At 52.1% G+C, this 15025-nt stretch overlaps 1 protein-coding gene and 1 long non-coding RNA gene across 2 annotated transcripts in view; both read right to left on the bottom strand.

The window, feature by feature from the left end:
* Positions 1-2350: 2350 nt before the first annotated feature.
* Positions 2351-6294, bottom strand: LOC119001846 (uncharacterized). The gene is made up of 2 exons (XR_005069644.1): positions 6131-6294; positions 2351-3485 (listed from the first exon to the last, which is right to left on the bottom strand). It is a non-coding gene; the product is annotated as an uncharacterized LOC119001846 (long non-coding RNA).
* A 53-nt stretch (positions 6295-6347) lies between these two features.
* The window catches only part of LOC119001874 (sodium/glucose cotransporter 1-like), a 49321-nt gene continuing 40643 nt past the window's right edge, over positions 6348-15025 (bottom strand). The window contains exons 12-14 of the mRNA XM_037067438.1: positions 11384-11552; positions 8783-8998; positions 6348-6506 (exon numbers count right to left, since the gene is read on the bottom strand). Coding sequence (XP_036923333.1) covers positions 6348-6506; positions 8783-8998; positions 11384-11552 — 544 coding nt within the window. The remainder of the gene's footprint in view (positions 6507-8782; positions 8999-11383; positions 11553-15025) is intronic.

Genomic DNA, 15025 nt, shown 5'->3' on the forward strand with positions numbered 1-15025 from the left:
ATTGGCTGAGGAGTCTGAAGAGCCAGGGAGAGGGGCGATCCAGGTATACACAGGGACCCCGTAGCCTTCCCCCCGCACCCCTGCCTAGTCTGGCAGGATGACTGACCTCCAGCCAGTTCTGACCTCAGCTGGAGAAGCTGTAGGACTCGGGCTGGACTCATTTGTCTGGGCTGAGCTAGAGCCTTACTCTTTGCCCATGAACTTCTTGAGGCTCTGTGTTTCAAACAATGTCTTGCTTGTTACATCCCCACCCAGCAGCCATTTTTCCTGTGGGACAGAACCTCCCTGGCTCATGGCATGCCTCCTCCTCCTCGGGAAAACGTTATCAGCAGACCCAGAATTCCCCAGCGAGCGCCGGCTGGCTGTCCTTTCAGGGACTGTGGCCTTCACTCTCCTAGAAGAAACCCAGACAGGTCTGTGTCCCTAGAATTAGAGGGTTAGCCTAAATAGTTCCAAGAGAGTGTGTTTGTCCTGCAAAGGACTAGCTGCTGGGCCCAGATGGGGTCAGGTTGAGCCTCTTTCTCAAAAAAGGGTCCCATTAAGGGGAAACATTTTTTCCTTTAGGAAAACGGGGCTCCAGGGCTCCAGTTCCTCAGGTCCCCATCTCACCTCAGCCCCCAGCAGGCTGGTCCCACCCCTACTGCCTCACCCAAGGGCTCGGACCTGAGGGCTCTGCCTCCCTGCTGCGGAGGCCCCGCACTGTGTGCAGTGGCCCAGACACAGGTGTCCCTTCCCAGGGCCGCTGCCTCCCGGTTTCCTCGGGAGCCCTCTTTCCCTCCACGACCGGGCTGTTTCTTCCACTGCCATCTAGGCCTCCCTCCCACTCTCTCAGACAGCCTCATCTGCCTGACATGGGCCTCCTCTGCCAGGTTCCCTTCTTAGCTGGGCCTGCCTGCTGCCTTCTTCCCTCTAGATCTGGGTCTCCAGCCCCAGCCTCTCTCATGGGTTCTGGATCCTTCTGTCCAACTTAACATCTACCCTTCAGTGTCCCCGGGCAAGAATTACCAGTCTTTCACAAAGTATTCCCCCAAACACTTCCCAACTCATTCTGTGAGGCTGATACTACCTGATGTCCAAGCCAAAGACGTCATAGGAAAAGAAAACTACGGACCAGTACCCTTTGTGAATATAGACCCCAACACTCAACCAGATGTTAGCAAATCAAATGCAGACAAATTCTTTTACAAAGCATTACACACCATGACCAACTGGGATTTATCCCAGGAAATGAATCAATGTAACATAAACCGAATAAAGGACAGAAACCATATGATCATCTTAATAGATGCAGACGGGAGTTTGACTCAGCGTGTCCCAAACAGTGCTGGACCTTCCCACACCTGCTCTTTTTCCAGTGTGGCTGGTCTCCGGAATCGGTGTAGGCCTCGCCGTGTGCTCAGGCCAGAGAGTCACCCCTGGCCTCTCTCCAGAAGTCTAGTCACCAAAGTCCTGCTACTTCTAAGGGACGCTTCATGGCATGAAGGGATGCCGTGCCCTTCATTCAGTTTTCTGCTGCTAACTTGCTCCCTTGCTCTAACCGCCTTCTGCTGGGTGTCCTGGGCCCCTTTTCATCTTTCTGCAGCGGCCAGCAATTCTGACCCTGTCACTTCTCCTCCAAAGGGAGGACTTTGGAATCCCAGGGACTTAGGATTCCAAAGCACATAAAGCCTCAGGTCAGGCCCCTGCCCACCTTGTCCTCTCATCTGTTTTTTCCTCTGCACAGGCTGTGTCTCGGCAGCCTCAAACATGCCTGGAACTCTTGCCTTGTGTCTTCCCACGGGTTGTCCCATCTGTTGTCCAGCTGACTGACCTCTTTCTTCAGTCACAGGAGGCTCTCCCTGACCCCCGAGGCCAGGTGGGTTCCCTGCTGGGCACTCCTGCAGTGCCCACGTGTGTGGAGGGCCCCACGTCAGCTCGGCTGGGTGTCAGACAGGGCTGCTCAGGCCTCAGGCACACTCTGTATTTATCAGGACCCCTGCTGAGCCTCGGTCTCCTCCCCTGTGAAATGCGGTTAATTCGTCTTTCCACAAGGGTGGTTCTGTGGCTTGAATGTGGTAATGTTCTTGGCCCAGGAAGGCCAAGGAAGGAAGGAAAACAGCAGTCCAAATGCTGGCAGTCACTTGGGTGGGGAGGGGCCTGACCTGCAGACCTTGCCTGTTTTTGGGAACCTAAGCTCCGCTGGTGTTTCATTCTCTTTCCCCCACGGGCCATGTGCTCTGTTCACAGCTGTTCCTTGCAGCATCTGGCACATAAGAGCTACTCAGCAATCCCAGCCAAAGGATTAAATCGGGGATGAGGAACCAGCCACGGGCACGTTAGTGCGCCTTCCGAGTGTGATTTTTGGGATGCCGGTGGGTCTTCCCAAATTACGTCAAGGCACTCAAAACTTTTTCTAAAGATGCAAATAATTTATTTTGGTCTGAAAAGAATTAGGAGGGGACCTGTAGAAACACTGCCCAGGAGTAGCCTGTGTTTGACAGTGAAAGGGAAACTGATCCTTGGACCCAACCCCCAATAACATCCCAATAGCTTGCAGACTGGGAGGGCCTGGGAGGGGCTTGGCAAGGCTGGCCGGGAAGCAGCCAGGCAGTGCTTAAGGGGGCGGGGCCTGTTCCCTAAGCAGAGACGGCCTTGCCCCCCACCTCACCAGCAGGAGCCCATGTTCGTCCACAGGTGGATTTGACTCCAGCTGGCCTGTGTGGCTGTTGGTGGGCACAACACCTGCAGGTAGGAAGCCCAGCACGGGGGTGGCACTTACCCTACAGGGCACCTCTGCCAGCAGGGGCACACATTGAAAAAGGAGGAGGGGACACAGCAAACGAAGGTTGGGTGTGAAAGAAATGGTGACAGTAAACACAAGTGAAAATCCCTGGTACATCAGAGATAAAAAGCCAAAATTCAATTTAAAGTGAAAGTCAGTGTTTATGCAGTAGAGTCATTTGGGGAAAATGACTCATTCTGTAAAGGAACAGATGTTCTCATTTGCATAGTCTCCGCAACCGGAACGACTTCACTCTGCCCCTCCGCACACCTGCCCTGCAGCTGCCCGCACTCGGTGAGGAACAATGAGGGAGGGTTTTCACTAGTGTGATCCTTGGTCCCACACCCTGGGTCTCCTGGTAGGAAACACTTCCTCCCCGCAAAGGCCAGCGAGTCTGGAAGAGGCAGCAGTCTCCTGCTCTTCCCAGACGGCCCCGGGCCCCAGTGGCTTCAGTGGTAGAGGACGTGGCACAGGACTGTGACCAGTATCAAGAGCAACCCGCTGACGTTGGTGACTCTTCTCCAGAACGGGGATTCCAGTGTGTCATGGCACTTCGCCCCTTCCCACGTGTCACCGAGCTCGGGCTCTTCAGACAGGGCACCATGCTTCTTTACCTTCTCCGTGGCTGCCCCTTCCGGAGCCAGTTTGGGGCCCGGCTTTGGCTCCAGGCCACAGAACACATCCAAGGCCTTCCACAGGCAGCTCTGGGGCCCCTTGGATGCATCTGGAACAGAGGGAACAGGCGGGGGTCAGGAGGTGCAGACCAGGACCCCGGAGGAGAGAGCAGGTGTCACATCTCAGTGGTGAGTCCGGCAGGAAGACTGACAGCCTCGCTCTAATATGAAGGCCAGTCCTTAGCCCCTGCTACGGAACGCCTGCCACTGTCCTCAGACATCTGGGAAGGTGGGACAGGGGACGAGGGGAGCGTGTCGGGGTGGGGGGGGGGGCAGAGCAGGGCTGCCTGGGGCCATACTTGCCTTCTATTGGCAGAGCCTTCGGCTGGGCCCAGATCCCTGAACTGGGTGGCAGAGTGTCGGGGGCTCCCCCAAGTTTGTTTCAGCATGCCCACACTTCTCTGTCTCGGGCACACAGCCAAGCACAGCTCCGCAGGTCTGGGGCAAGTGGCTGCCCCTCTGGTAGTCCCCTCCCCAGTCACTACTCTCCAGAGGACGGAAGGAATCTCCTGATTTCTTGAAAGAGACACTGCCCTCCTTGGTAATGTCTCAGGGAATGTCTTCTCCAGGCAGGCATGTCTTACAGCTGGGCCCAAAGTAAGGCTCTCCAGGCCCTTGAGGGGGGATCACTAGCATTTTCCAGGAGGCAAAGGAGGAAAGTCTGGGAATTATAGGAAAGTTTCCACTCATTTTTCTAGGCCAAATCTGTGTAAACACCCAACTCTGAGGCTTCAGCTTCGCTCCTGTCGGTACAGCCCACTGGCTGCTCCTCGGGGCTTGCTCGGGTGCGGTCAGCACCACGGCCAGCGCCGGCGCAGCTCCCACCCTCCCCGCACCCAGCGCTGCCTGGGGAAGGTTTCCTCCTTCGTGATGAGACACGAGAGCTTCAGTCAGAGCCGGCGCCCAGCAGCGTGTGCTGTAACATGCTCTGTGTCTTATTCCTTTGGGCAGCCTCCACGCCAACCGCATCGTGAGGCTCAAGGGGTGCCAGGAATGATGGGGCCCAATGGCCAGAGATGGAGGAGCCCTTGTTACAAGGGAAGGGTGGCTGTAGCCAGAGAGCCCCCAAGTCATGGACAGCAGCGTCTGCTATCAGTGCTGAGAAGTCCTGAGCAGCACACTCCGGCCCCGTGCTCTGTGATGCCCGAGTTATAACACCAGTGTGCAGCTGCTACGGCCCAAAGAGATGGCTTATGTGAAAGGCAACGGATCGTCTGACGTCAGTCTAAGAGCAGTGTGATGGGAGGTGGGGTCGGCCAGTGGCCAAGAGCACACACTCTGGAATCAGACTGCCTGTGTTCAAATCCCAGCTCCACCACTGACTAGTTACCTTATGGACCCCGGGGCAAGTCACTTAACTGTTAAGTGCCTCCCCGTCCCCATTTCTAAAGTGAGAATAACATTGAACTTCTCACACATGAGGAGAATTCTGACAGTGCCTGGCCATCCCAAGTGGGTGACAAATGTTAGCCACTGTCATCATCAGCCACCCATGACAGTGGACTGGGGGTGAAGAGAATTGAGAGGTGCACCAAGAACAAGCACCTGGCACACTGGGCACCCTGTGCACCGGTTTGCCCAGTTGGAGAAGCGACACGCCCAGGGAGCCCGTATGCTCCAGGTGCGTGAGGCAGCCTTGCTCAGAGAGGCCACCCGCCACCTGCACTGGCCCCCCAGAGGTCCAAGGAGCGCACCCAACCCCGCGTCTCCTCTGCAAGGGTCTGGAGGGAGCCCAGGCCCCTCTGGGCTCCAAACTTCCCTGGCAAGAGCGGAGAGGAGGCCCTAGAACACTGCCTTCTCCTCATGCAGCTTCTTCGCCCCTTTTTCCCCTCCCCCAAACTACAGCCTCCCCCCGCCCCCACTCTCTGCCCCAGACTCAGGCCTAATCTCTTTAGGCCTTTATCCCTGTGTGCGTCAGGGCTCCAGTAGCCCAGGCCGCCCTCCCTGTGGCCCTGAAGACTTCTTTTTGACCCAATCTGCTGAACCCTTCCTCTGGTCCCCAGGTCCGCAGGGCCCGAGCCTCTGCCTGGAACATCCTCGCTCTTCTTGGTTGGACCAAAATCGGGTTGTCCTTGGGCCTGTTTCCCCCAGTGCTTTCTTAGGTGGGGTTGCTTCCCGCCCTCACAGACCACCGCCTGCCTCCCTTCCGAGAAACTCTGTCCTTTCGAATCCCTGTGTAAGCCTCCCCTCCCCCTTCCCCTCTGCTCCACCACGTTGCTCCAGTCCAGGCACCCGATCTGTGCAGCGAAACCCAGTGGCTAGTTCTCAGGAAGCTTTCCTCACCCATCAGCATTTGCCTCAGTGGACCACCCGCCCCCACAATGCTTCTAGGTCACTGAACACGTCTGTTCTTCTGCCCCTTGCTGGCTCCTCCTCATGGCCTGGACTGTCCCCTTGCTTCATGCCAGTCCCCTTCTTTCCCCCCATCCCCTGCACTTCAGGGGTGGCCTAGAGCATCTGCTGATGTCTCCCACATGGGTCTCCCCAGCCCAGATCACTCCCCATGAATGGTGGAGAGGCATCGCAGCCTCAACAGCCCTGCAAACCCTTGAAGGTATGGTAAGAAAGATGGAAGACAGGGCCTCTGCCTGGAACCATATTTCAGGTGGGCAGGGGGTGCTGGGCGGCAGCGCAGGTCACGCCTGCCCCACAGGACAGGACCCAGCCCAGGGCTTTGGCTCCTCCTCCTCCTCACCTGGCTGTGTTCGTAGTGCGTGTCTCTTCTCTTGTACTTCTGCATCCAGATCTACCCTTTCCTCTCGGCTATTCCGTAAACTCCAACAGAGCCGGTGGAGCTGGGGGAGAGAAGAGGCATGAGACCACTCAGGGCCCCGTCACACAGACCTCTTGGTGGCAAGGCTGGCAGGTGGGCACTGGGGTCCTGNGCAGGGGGTGCTGGGCGGCAGCGTAGGTCACTCCTGCCCCACAGGACAGGACCCAGCCCAGGGCTTTGGCTCCTCCTCCTCCTCACCTGGTTGTGTTCGTAGTGCGTGTCTCTTCTCTTGTACTTCTGCATCCAGATCTACCCTTTCCTCTCGGCTATTCCGTAAACTCCAACAGAGCCGGTGGAGCTGGGGGAGAGAAGAGGCATGAGACCACTCAGGGCCCCGTCACACAGACCTCTTGGTGGCAAGGCTGGCAGGTGGGCACTGGGGTCCTGATGGAATGAAAAGGGATCTGGTCCTTAGACTCCAACATGAGACCGAGGGAGTGTGGGGTGGGGAAAGCTTGGCACTTGGCGACCCTGGGTTTCAGGTTTGGCTCTGCTACCGTGTGGTCGTGTGGCCTTGGCAAAGGGTGACACGACCTGCCCAGGTCTCCGTGTCCTTCAGCTGTATGATAAGGCTTGGGAGGCAACTCGCTCAGGGCTCCTTCCAGTTCTGAGGGTCCAGAAACCTGTGCCCTTTGGCTGGGGGTAGCCACCTGTCACCCCTGGTCTACTCCTTCCGGTGGAGGAGGCCCTCTCACTGGATGAAGGGGACTGGGCAGACTCAGGAGCTGATTTCTTTCCTGGCTGCCAGAGAAGAGTGCTAACTCAGCTCCAAAGAGGCTTTACCTGGTCTACCTGGTTAACCTGGCCCCGTGGCTGAGCTCAGTTGCTCGAGCTCAACAAGGCATTTGTAGGTGCAGAAGGGGAGCATCCCTTCCCCTCTGGTCTGTGGTTTTGTTCTCCTCCTGAAAACATATATGGAAACTGTGGGAAGTAACAAAATCCAGCCAGTTGTTGTTGCTTTTGTTTTCCCCCCAACAGGGGTTGGGGTGAGCAGAAGCACAGCTAAGCGAACATTTCCACCAAGCCTACCTATCCTGGAATGAACTCTAACCCATTATTAAACTAGCCTGGTACACAGGAACCTCAGTGCCCCCTCAGGATGTGACTGAGTGGGGCGGGGCCCCACTCCAAGACCTGCCAAGGCCCACCTGTCGGCTTCAGAGTGTTGGAACTAAACTTCCAACACTCTTCTCTGTGTTCACGACAGAGACTGGATCTAGTCTCTGCTTCCTGATGATGCTGTGTGTGCACATTTGCCTCCCCAACCACACCATCAGCCCCAGCGGGCGAGGTCCGGGGTGCATCGGGGCAGCCTGGGCTCGCCAGCTGTCCCGTCTCCTTGGTGCGCAGCGGGCCTGGCCCGGTGCCTGGACATTGGTGCTGACTTTCCTCTTCCTCACCCCGCCCCTGCCAGCAGCTACTTTGTGTTCTCTCGAGCACCTGGCCACTACTAGGCAGGTGGGAAACACTCAACAAGTACTTGATTGTCCGAGCAGCAGACAAAACCAAAATGTTGAGAGTAAGAGAAGGGTAGAAAAGAACACAATCTAAATGATTAAGGCCTTGAGCAACAGGAAATTAAGTCCATCGTCCTCGACTTCTCACGGTGCCAGAGCAGGGAAGTCCCCCACTGTCATGGATACAGGGTGAGGTGTGGTGGGCCTGCACCCCTAACTATCCCGACTGTCCACCCATAGACTCTCTCCCTCTTCCAGCTGGGCTCCGTGTGCAGGAAGGGAAGGAATCACATGGGAACCACTTAGCAGTGAGTAGGGCCAGAGGGAATGCCCAACGGTGAGCTGGGGACCCTGAAGCTGCCTTCCAAGTTCATGACTTTTACCTATACCCCAGGCAAAGGCAAGAGAGAGGCAGGTAAGTATTCCAAAATCTTCTCCCTTCTGAGCTCCTCCAGCAGCTTTGGACACCCAGGACCTTCCTGCTGCTCTCTGGCTCGGCCAGGGCCCTGACCTGCAGAGCCTGCTGGCCGTGCTGCAGGTGGCGATGTAGCAGAGCCAGGTTGGGGCACACATGTGTCATTTACTAATTTTGGTACCTTAGACAAGGGACTTAACTGCTCTGAGCCCAGGCTTTCTGACTGGGGTGACTGATGACTGCCTGCTGGGAAGAGGCACCCAGCCAGGAGAGGCTGAGAGGCACCCACCCCATGCTGGTCACAGGCCCCTGCCAATAACTGTCCCCTCCCCCTTCCTGTTGGCTTAATTCCCTCTGGGTGGTGGCAGCTGGGACTGACCTGATTACATGAATTCATACGTGGGTTAGGGAACCTAACACTTCCAAGGAAATTTTGTATTTTAAAAGCCAAACTTCTTATTATAAGTAAATGCCTGATTGGCAGAGGACAGTTGAAAAGGTTTTTAATTTAGTTTTGTTTTTAAGGCAGGTCCTTTCTGTGCTATCTGCCTATATCTGATCCAATCCCTACGCGTGGCTCCGGCCCTCCCACTTTCAAAATGAAGGCAGGATTCAGCCACTTTCGTCCAAAGCCAGCAGAGCGAAGTCACCGCCCACTGGGACTGTTGGGTGGCCCTGGAACACCCTGACAGCAGCACTTACGTGTTTATCCGGAATGGGGTCTGTGAATAAGGAGATCCCCAGCATGGTGAAGAGGCTGAGTAAGAAGAGGAGTGTGGCGAAATAGAGGTAATGCACGCTACAGATGATCGGAGGGCACTTGCTGTTTGCTGAGCAGGTCTGGGGTCCCTGCACAAACTCAGACACCATTCGAATGAAGCCAGTCAGGAGTCCACCAATCAGCCCCCAGAAGGCACCCTGCCGAAGGAGGAGCCCCGAGAGAGTCATCTGAGAGGAAGGTGGGTGATGGGGCAAACCACTGTCAGCCTCCCCTCCCTCGCTGAGTTCTAAAGTTACCCTGGTCCTAATAAGGGCTTCAAATACCACGCAGAAGTGCTGTGTGAGCGCCAGTGTGGAGGTTCCTTCCTGGGCTGAACGAAGACCTGGAGGAACTTGCACTCTCTTACATTACTCAGAGAACTTCAGAAACACTGGACATATTTTTAGGTTAGATCATAAACAGTTGTCTTGAATGGGCGTGTATCCCTAAAAGACCCTGGTCCTCCTCATTGCTCTCAGGGGCTCCTCCATCTCCCTGGTTGCTCAGGTTACACACCCAGGTATCGGTCCTGCTCCTTTTCCTTCCACCCCGCCCTGCCGCCAACCCAGCAGCAAATCCAGCTGGCTCTACCTCTAGAGTATCTGCAATCCAGCCTCCCCCACCTTCCCTATGGCCAGTGCCTGAATCCCAGACCGCCGCCTTCTCTCACACAAGTTGTTTCCCTCCTTGGCCTCCTGCTTTCCCAATGTCCCCACGGGAGCCAGAGAGATCTCTTCGAAGCCTGTATCGGAGAAGGCCATGCCTCTGCTTAAACTCTCCAATAGCTTCTCACAGTTCACTATCACAATCAAGTTGAAATTCTGCTCTTTAGTGACCCCGCCTGGCTCTGCCACTCTCCCCTTGGTCATTCCACTTTGGCCACTGTGTGTGACCTTCTCCTCCATGTGGACACTGCCTACTTTGCCCTTGGCTTAGGCCTTTGCACTTGTTCTTCTCTCTGCATGGTTCTCTCCATAGATCTTAATATTTTTAGCCCATCCTTCAGAGTTCAGATTCAAGGTCATTTTCTTAGGAGTCTACCACCACCCTGGCTAATGTCCTCCACCCCCTCAGCCCACCACCCTCCATGCCCCTTTTTCATCTTTCCATCAGCACTACATCACTATCAGAAACCTCTGCCTGTTTGCTGGGTATCATCTGTCTCCTGCAACTATGCTGTACACTCTCGAAGAGTGAGAACTTCATCTTGAACCAGTGGGGGATGGATGTCGGAGGAGACAGAGGTTCCAGTATTTGGGCAAATATCTTGGAGAAAGAGCTCAAACCAGAAGCCAGCTGGATGATCAACAGGAACCATTTACTGAAGGAGACACGTAGAAAGGAGAGACCTAGAAAAGGGCGGGCAGCAGAAGCCAGACGAGCATGCCCTCTGAAACAGGGTAGGGGAGAGGGTCTGGGGACGTTCTCTCGGGTGAAGATGGCAGCCACAGTGTACTTGTAACCATGGATCACTGGTAGCAGGAGAGCCATTGCCCGGACCCCCAGTTTTCCTTGGTGATAGGTCCCAACATCTTAAGGTTGGTATCATCGGTGGAGGGCAGATTCTCCCAACTGCCTGCCCCCCTTGCCCGTGCTCTTTCCAGGATACAGTGAAGAGAAGAGGCTCTGGCATCCATGGAGCCCAGCCACTCTCTCCTCACATTATAGGTAGTAAACTGGGTCCCGGAGAGGTGGGTAGAGCAGGGAGCACTAGCAGCGTGATCTAGAGGACTGAACACTTGAGATGAGCCTTGGGGGAAGCGTCAGTGGGGTGGAGAAGAAAAAGAGATAATCACAGCAAAGCAAACAGTCTACGCAAATAAAGGGAGGCCGCAGAAGGCACAGAGTGTTAGGCTATCAGCCCTGCAGATCAGCAGGGGGGTGGGCAGGGGCTGTGCATGGAGAGGGCAAGGGTTGAGAGGTTGGAAGGGGCCAGATCAGGGGCACTTCAGGCCCTGTGCTCACGAACTTGTACAAGGTCCAGTCACTCGGTGTTGTTAAGGGAAACATAAAAATATGAGTCAAATAATAAATAAAACTACTTTGGCAATTGTGTGTTCAAAGTCTTATGAAAGAGCGATTGAACCACTCATTGGGACCTTTATTTAAAGCATGGCTGGGGCAGAAGGCCCTCACTGTGGGGAAGGTGGAAGGAGCCCACGGCTGTGTATCCCTCTGTGAGTGGTGGAATCTCTGGGCACGACACATCCAAGCAGAGGCAGGAGAAGACTGTTTCCCTACAGCCAGATGTGTGTGAGGGAGGATCACGCGCATGCTTTGCTTTGTCCCTGGCATGGTTGAAAGTGGGTTATGTTGCAAAGTGAGGAAAACCAAGCAGAGCTTGCCTTTACTACATATGCCCAAGTGGGAGCATGGCCCAAATCTTCCCAGGAGGAAATCGTCTCTCAGAAAGCAAATGACGCAGTGGCGTGAACGCCTGAGGCACCAGAGACCCTCCCAGGGCAACTCTGGCCAAGACAGCTACGATGTGGAGGCAGGCCCTTACACTGTGCCTTGGGGTGACCATGCCAACCCCCACCTACCTGCTCAGTGACTCTCTTGCAAAATACGGCAAGCATGAAGACGGCGGCAATGGGTGGCACCAGGTAACTCATCACAGCCTGCATGTAGTTGAACAGCTGTTCGCTGTGCGTCGTCTGAACAAGGTGCACCCGGATGGTGGTGAGAGCAAGTAAGATGATAACGAAAAACCTGCCAATGAAACCAGCAGTCAGTGGCGATTGTGACTCTTTCCCCTGCCAAGAAAATATCTACAAACCATAAACTACTGACTCAACCATTCCTTAGGTTAAATCCAGGTGCCCGTTCACAAGTGTGGGGCAGAGGAGACAGGCATGCTCCTAAACACCAATAGGGCCGTACAGCTGCCGACCAAAGTCTTTCAAGTTCTGAACAAAAAAACAGTGTCTGTTTGCCTGTCGCTGAATCATGGGTACATTTTTACCACATACGTATGTAGCGTGGTTTTGGGGCAGTCATGCTTAAAAAATATAATACATGGGAAATATTAATTTCTTGAGAGGTAATACATTTTTAAACATTTCAGACACTAACAGCTGCTATAGGATAAGGGGGAGGGGGAGAATGGTGGAAAGAAAGGGAAGAAACTAGTCAAAAAACATGTAAAAATGACCCACGGACATGGACGACGGTGTGGGGACTGACTGTGGGAGTCGGGGGTGGGCTGGGCGGAGGAGGGTAAAGGGAAAAAATTGGGAAAACTGTAATAGAATAACAATAATAAAATAAACAAATGAATATATACATGAATGAATGAATGAATAAAATAAAAGCAAACCCTCCCTGAGCTAAAAACAAAACAAAAACACATTTCAGCCAGATTAGTATGGCACACGATTTTAACGATTTCAACAAGTTCCAAAGCTTATTTTACTATTTAAATTTTGCTGAAAATTTTAAGGCACTGAGTCAAGGCTCCAAATGTTCATCGCCTTTTCTAAGTGAAAGATTTTAAAATATGTCTCTACATACAAAATAACACTAGGTGAAATGTCACCCCAAAGATGAACAGATCTTATTACTTCTGTGTCGACAAAAGCGTAGACATTATACTTCTGAGAGAAAGACTCAGAAAGCGAATGATGTTAGGAAGCACTGATACCTTGACAGTGGAAGGAGAGTCAAGGAAGTGAGCTCAGCTCCAGTGCCGATGGGCTGGCGTGGCAACGACCCTTCCTCAGCTGACAATGATAACTTCAGGGTCAAATATCAAAACAAAAACACTGAAGAACAGCCAAGAGTAGGCAGCCAAGAGGGGTTGGGATTCAATCCTTGGAAGAATGGAACCGTAGTGGGTGCTACCGACATTTCTCCAGCATTCTGCCCCAGCCCCTCCCTCGTCTGCATGGTGGGGGGTGGCTAGAAGTTAAACAGAAAGCCTCACTCTTACATTGGGGATGCAGACTGGTTGAAAATATTTCGGGAGAATTCCAGAAAGTTGGGAGCCTAGAGCAAGGAGGTCCAAAGTTGTGCATAACCCCCCTAAATCCATGGCTGACCCCTGAATTATGCACGTGGAAGAAAATCGCCAAACGTTCTGCCAGTAAGCAACCATTGGAAGGCAGAAAAAGAAAAGAGCCAACTCCTGCCTACAGCGGGGAGACAGAATTTGGAGTTTGAATCTCAGGGAGTTAGAATGGCTATCTAAGCACCTCAGGATTTTCACTGAAACCCCTAAAGGACCATGCTTCAGCCAGAGGTGTCCAACCTGTGGCCCGTGGGCTGCATGCAGCGCAGGCTGGCTATGAATGTGGCCCAAATTAAAATCATAAATTTAGTTAAAACATTATCAGATTTTTTGTGATTACATGTCACACTGTATTTCATGGGTGGCCCAAGACAACTCTTCTTCCACTGTGGCCCACAGATGCCAAAAGGTTGGACCCTGTCTGGGACATTATATCCTAGAGCTCAGAATTTGCCATAAGACTAGAACGAAACTGAAACAGACACCCTAGCAAAGTGTACAACCAGGCTCCATAAGTTTGTTATTAGCTAGTGATCCACCTGCCCGCTTGAACAAAAGCCAATGCTCTCCAGAGGAACATGACAGAGTCTTTATGATAGATTACCCACTGTGTTCAATATACAGTAAAATGTGTGAGGCAGGCGAAGAAACAAGAAAATGTGATCCAAAGTCAAGGAAGAAAGTAATTAATAGAAACTGACCCCAAGATGGCCCAGGTATTAAAATGAGCAGATGAGGACTTCAAAGCAGCTATTAAATCTACATTATGGGACTTAAAGGAAATGATGATGAAGAATGAACCTATGCAAAATTATAACTATAAAAACTTTAAAAGGAAATCAAGTAGAAATTCCAGAATTAAAATTCCAGTTCAATATATGAAATAAAAAATTTGCCCTGGCTGGTGGGGCTCAGTGGATTGAGCACTGGCCTGTACACCAAAAGGTTACCAGTTCAGTTCCCAGTCAGGCACGTGCCTGGGTTGAGGGCCAGGTCCCTGGTTGGGGATGTGTGAGAGACAACCAATTGATATAACTCTCACATATCGATGTTTCTCTCCCTCTCTTTCTCCTTCCCTCCCTTGTCTCTCTAAAGTAAATAAATAAATAAAAATCTTTAAAAAAAAAAGGAAAAGAAAATTTCAGTGGTTGGCCTTATCACATTGGAAATCATAGAAGGAAGGTCCACTGAACCTAAAGGCAAACTGATAGAAAACTAAACGGAAGAACACAGAGAAAATAAAAAAATAAATAGAGCTTCAGTGACCTCTGGGACATTATCAAAAGAGCTACTGTGGCCCTGGCTGGTGTAGCTCAGTGGATTGAGCTTGGGCCTGTGAACCAAAGGATCGCAGTTCGATTCCCAGTCAGGGCACATGCCTGGGTTGCAGGCCAGTTCCCAGCAGGCGATGCATGAGAGGCAAGCACACATTGATATTTCTCTCCCTTTCTCCTTCCCTTCCCCTCTAAAGATAAATAAATAAAATCTTTTTTAAAAAGAGCTAATATGTGTGTAGAATTCCCCCAAAGGAGGAGAGATGGAGTAGAAAAATATGCAAAGAAACGAAGCCTGGCATAACTGTCAGGATAAGCACACACACACGCTGCACACACACTTGTAAGCAGATCATAACAAAACAACTAAGAACCAAAAATGAAGAAAAAAGTCTTGAAAGCCATAGGGAAAAAAGACACCTTAAGTACAGAGAGAAGTACTATGAATATGACTGATTTCTCATCAGAAATAAAGGAACAGAAGAGAATGGGAGAGCAGTTTTAAAGTGGTGAAAATACTGTCAACTCAGAATTCTATATCTAACAAAACTTTCCTTCAAAAATAAAGGTTGAATAAAAACATTTTTTTGATAAAAACAGACAGAAAACATAAAATATAGGGGTTATATAAAATGCTATGTATATATTTATTCTCTTAATTTCTTTAAAAGGCAACTAATATATCACTATAACTGTACTGTGGGGCATATTATGTATGCAGATATAAAAGTATATGACAACAATAACAAAAGATAAAAGATTAACAAAAGTTAATCAGAGCAGTGCTGTGCTGGCACAAAAGCAGACACGCAGACAATGGAACAGAACTGAAAGCCCAGAAATGAACCCGTTCATGTACAGTCAGCTAATATGTGAAAAGAGAGTCCAGAATACCTGATGGA

This window comes from Sturnira hondurensis, unplaced genomic scaffold, assembly GCF_014824575.4.
Source record: "Sturnira hondurensis isolate 20B ecotype Veracruz unplaced genomic scaffold, ASM1482457v3 Scaffold0017254, whole genome shotgun sequence".
Taxonomy (NCBI): Eukaryota; Metazoa; Chordata; class Mammalia; order Chiroptera; family Phyllostomidae; genus Sturnira; species Sturnira hondurensis.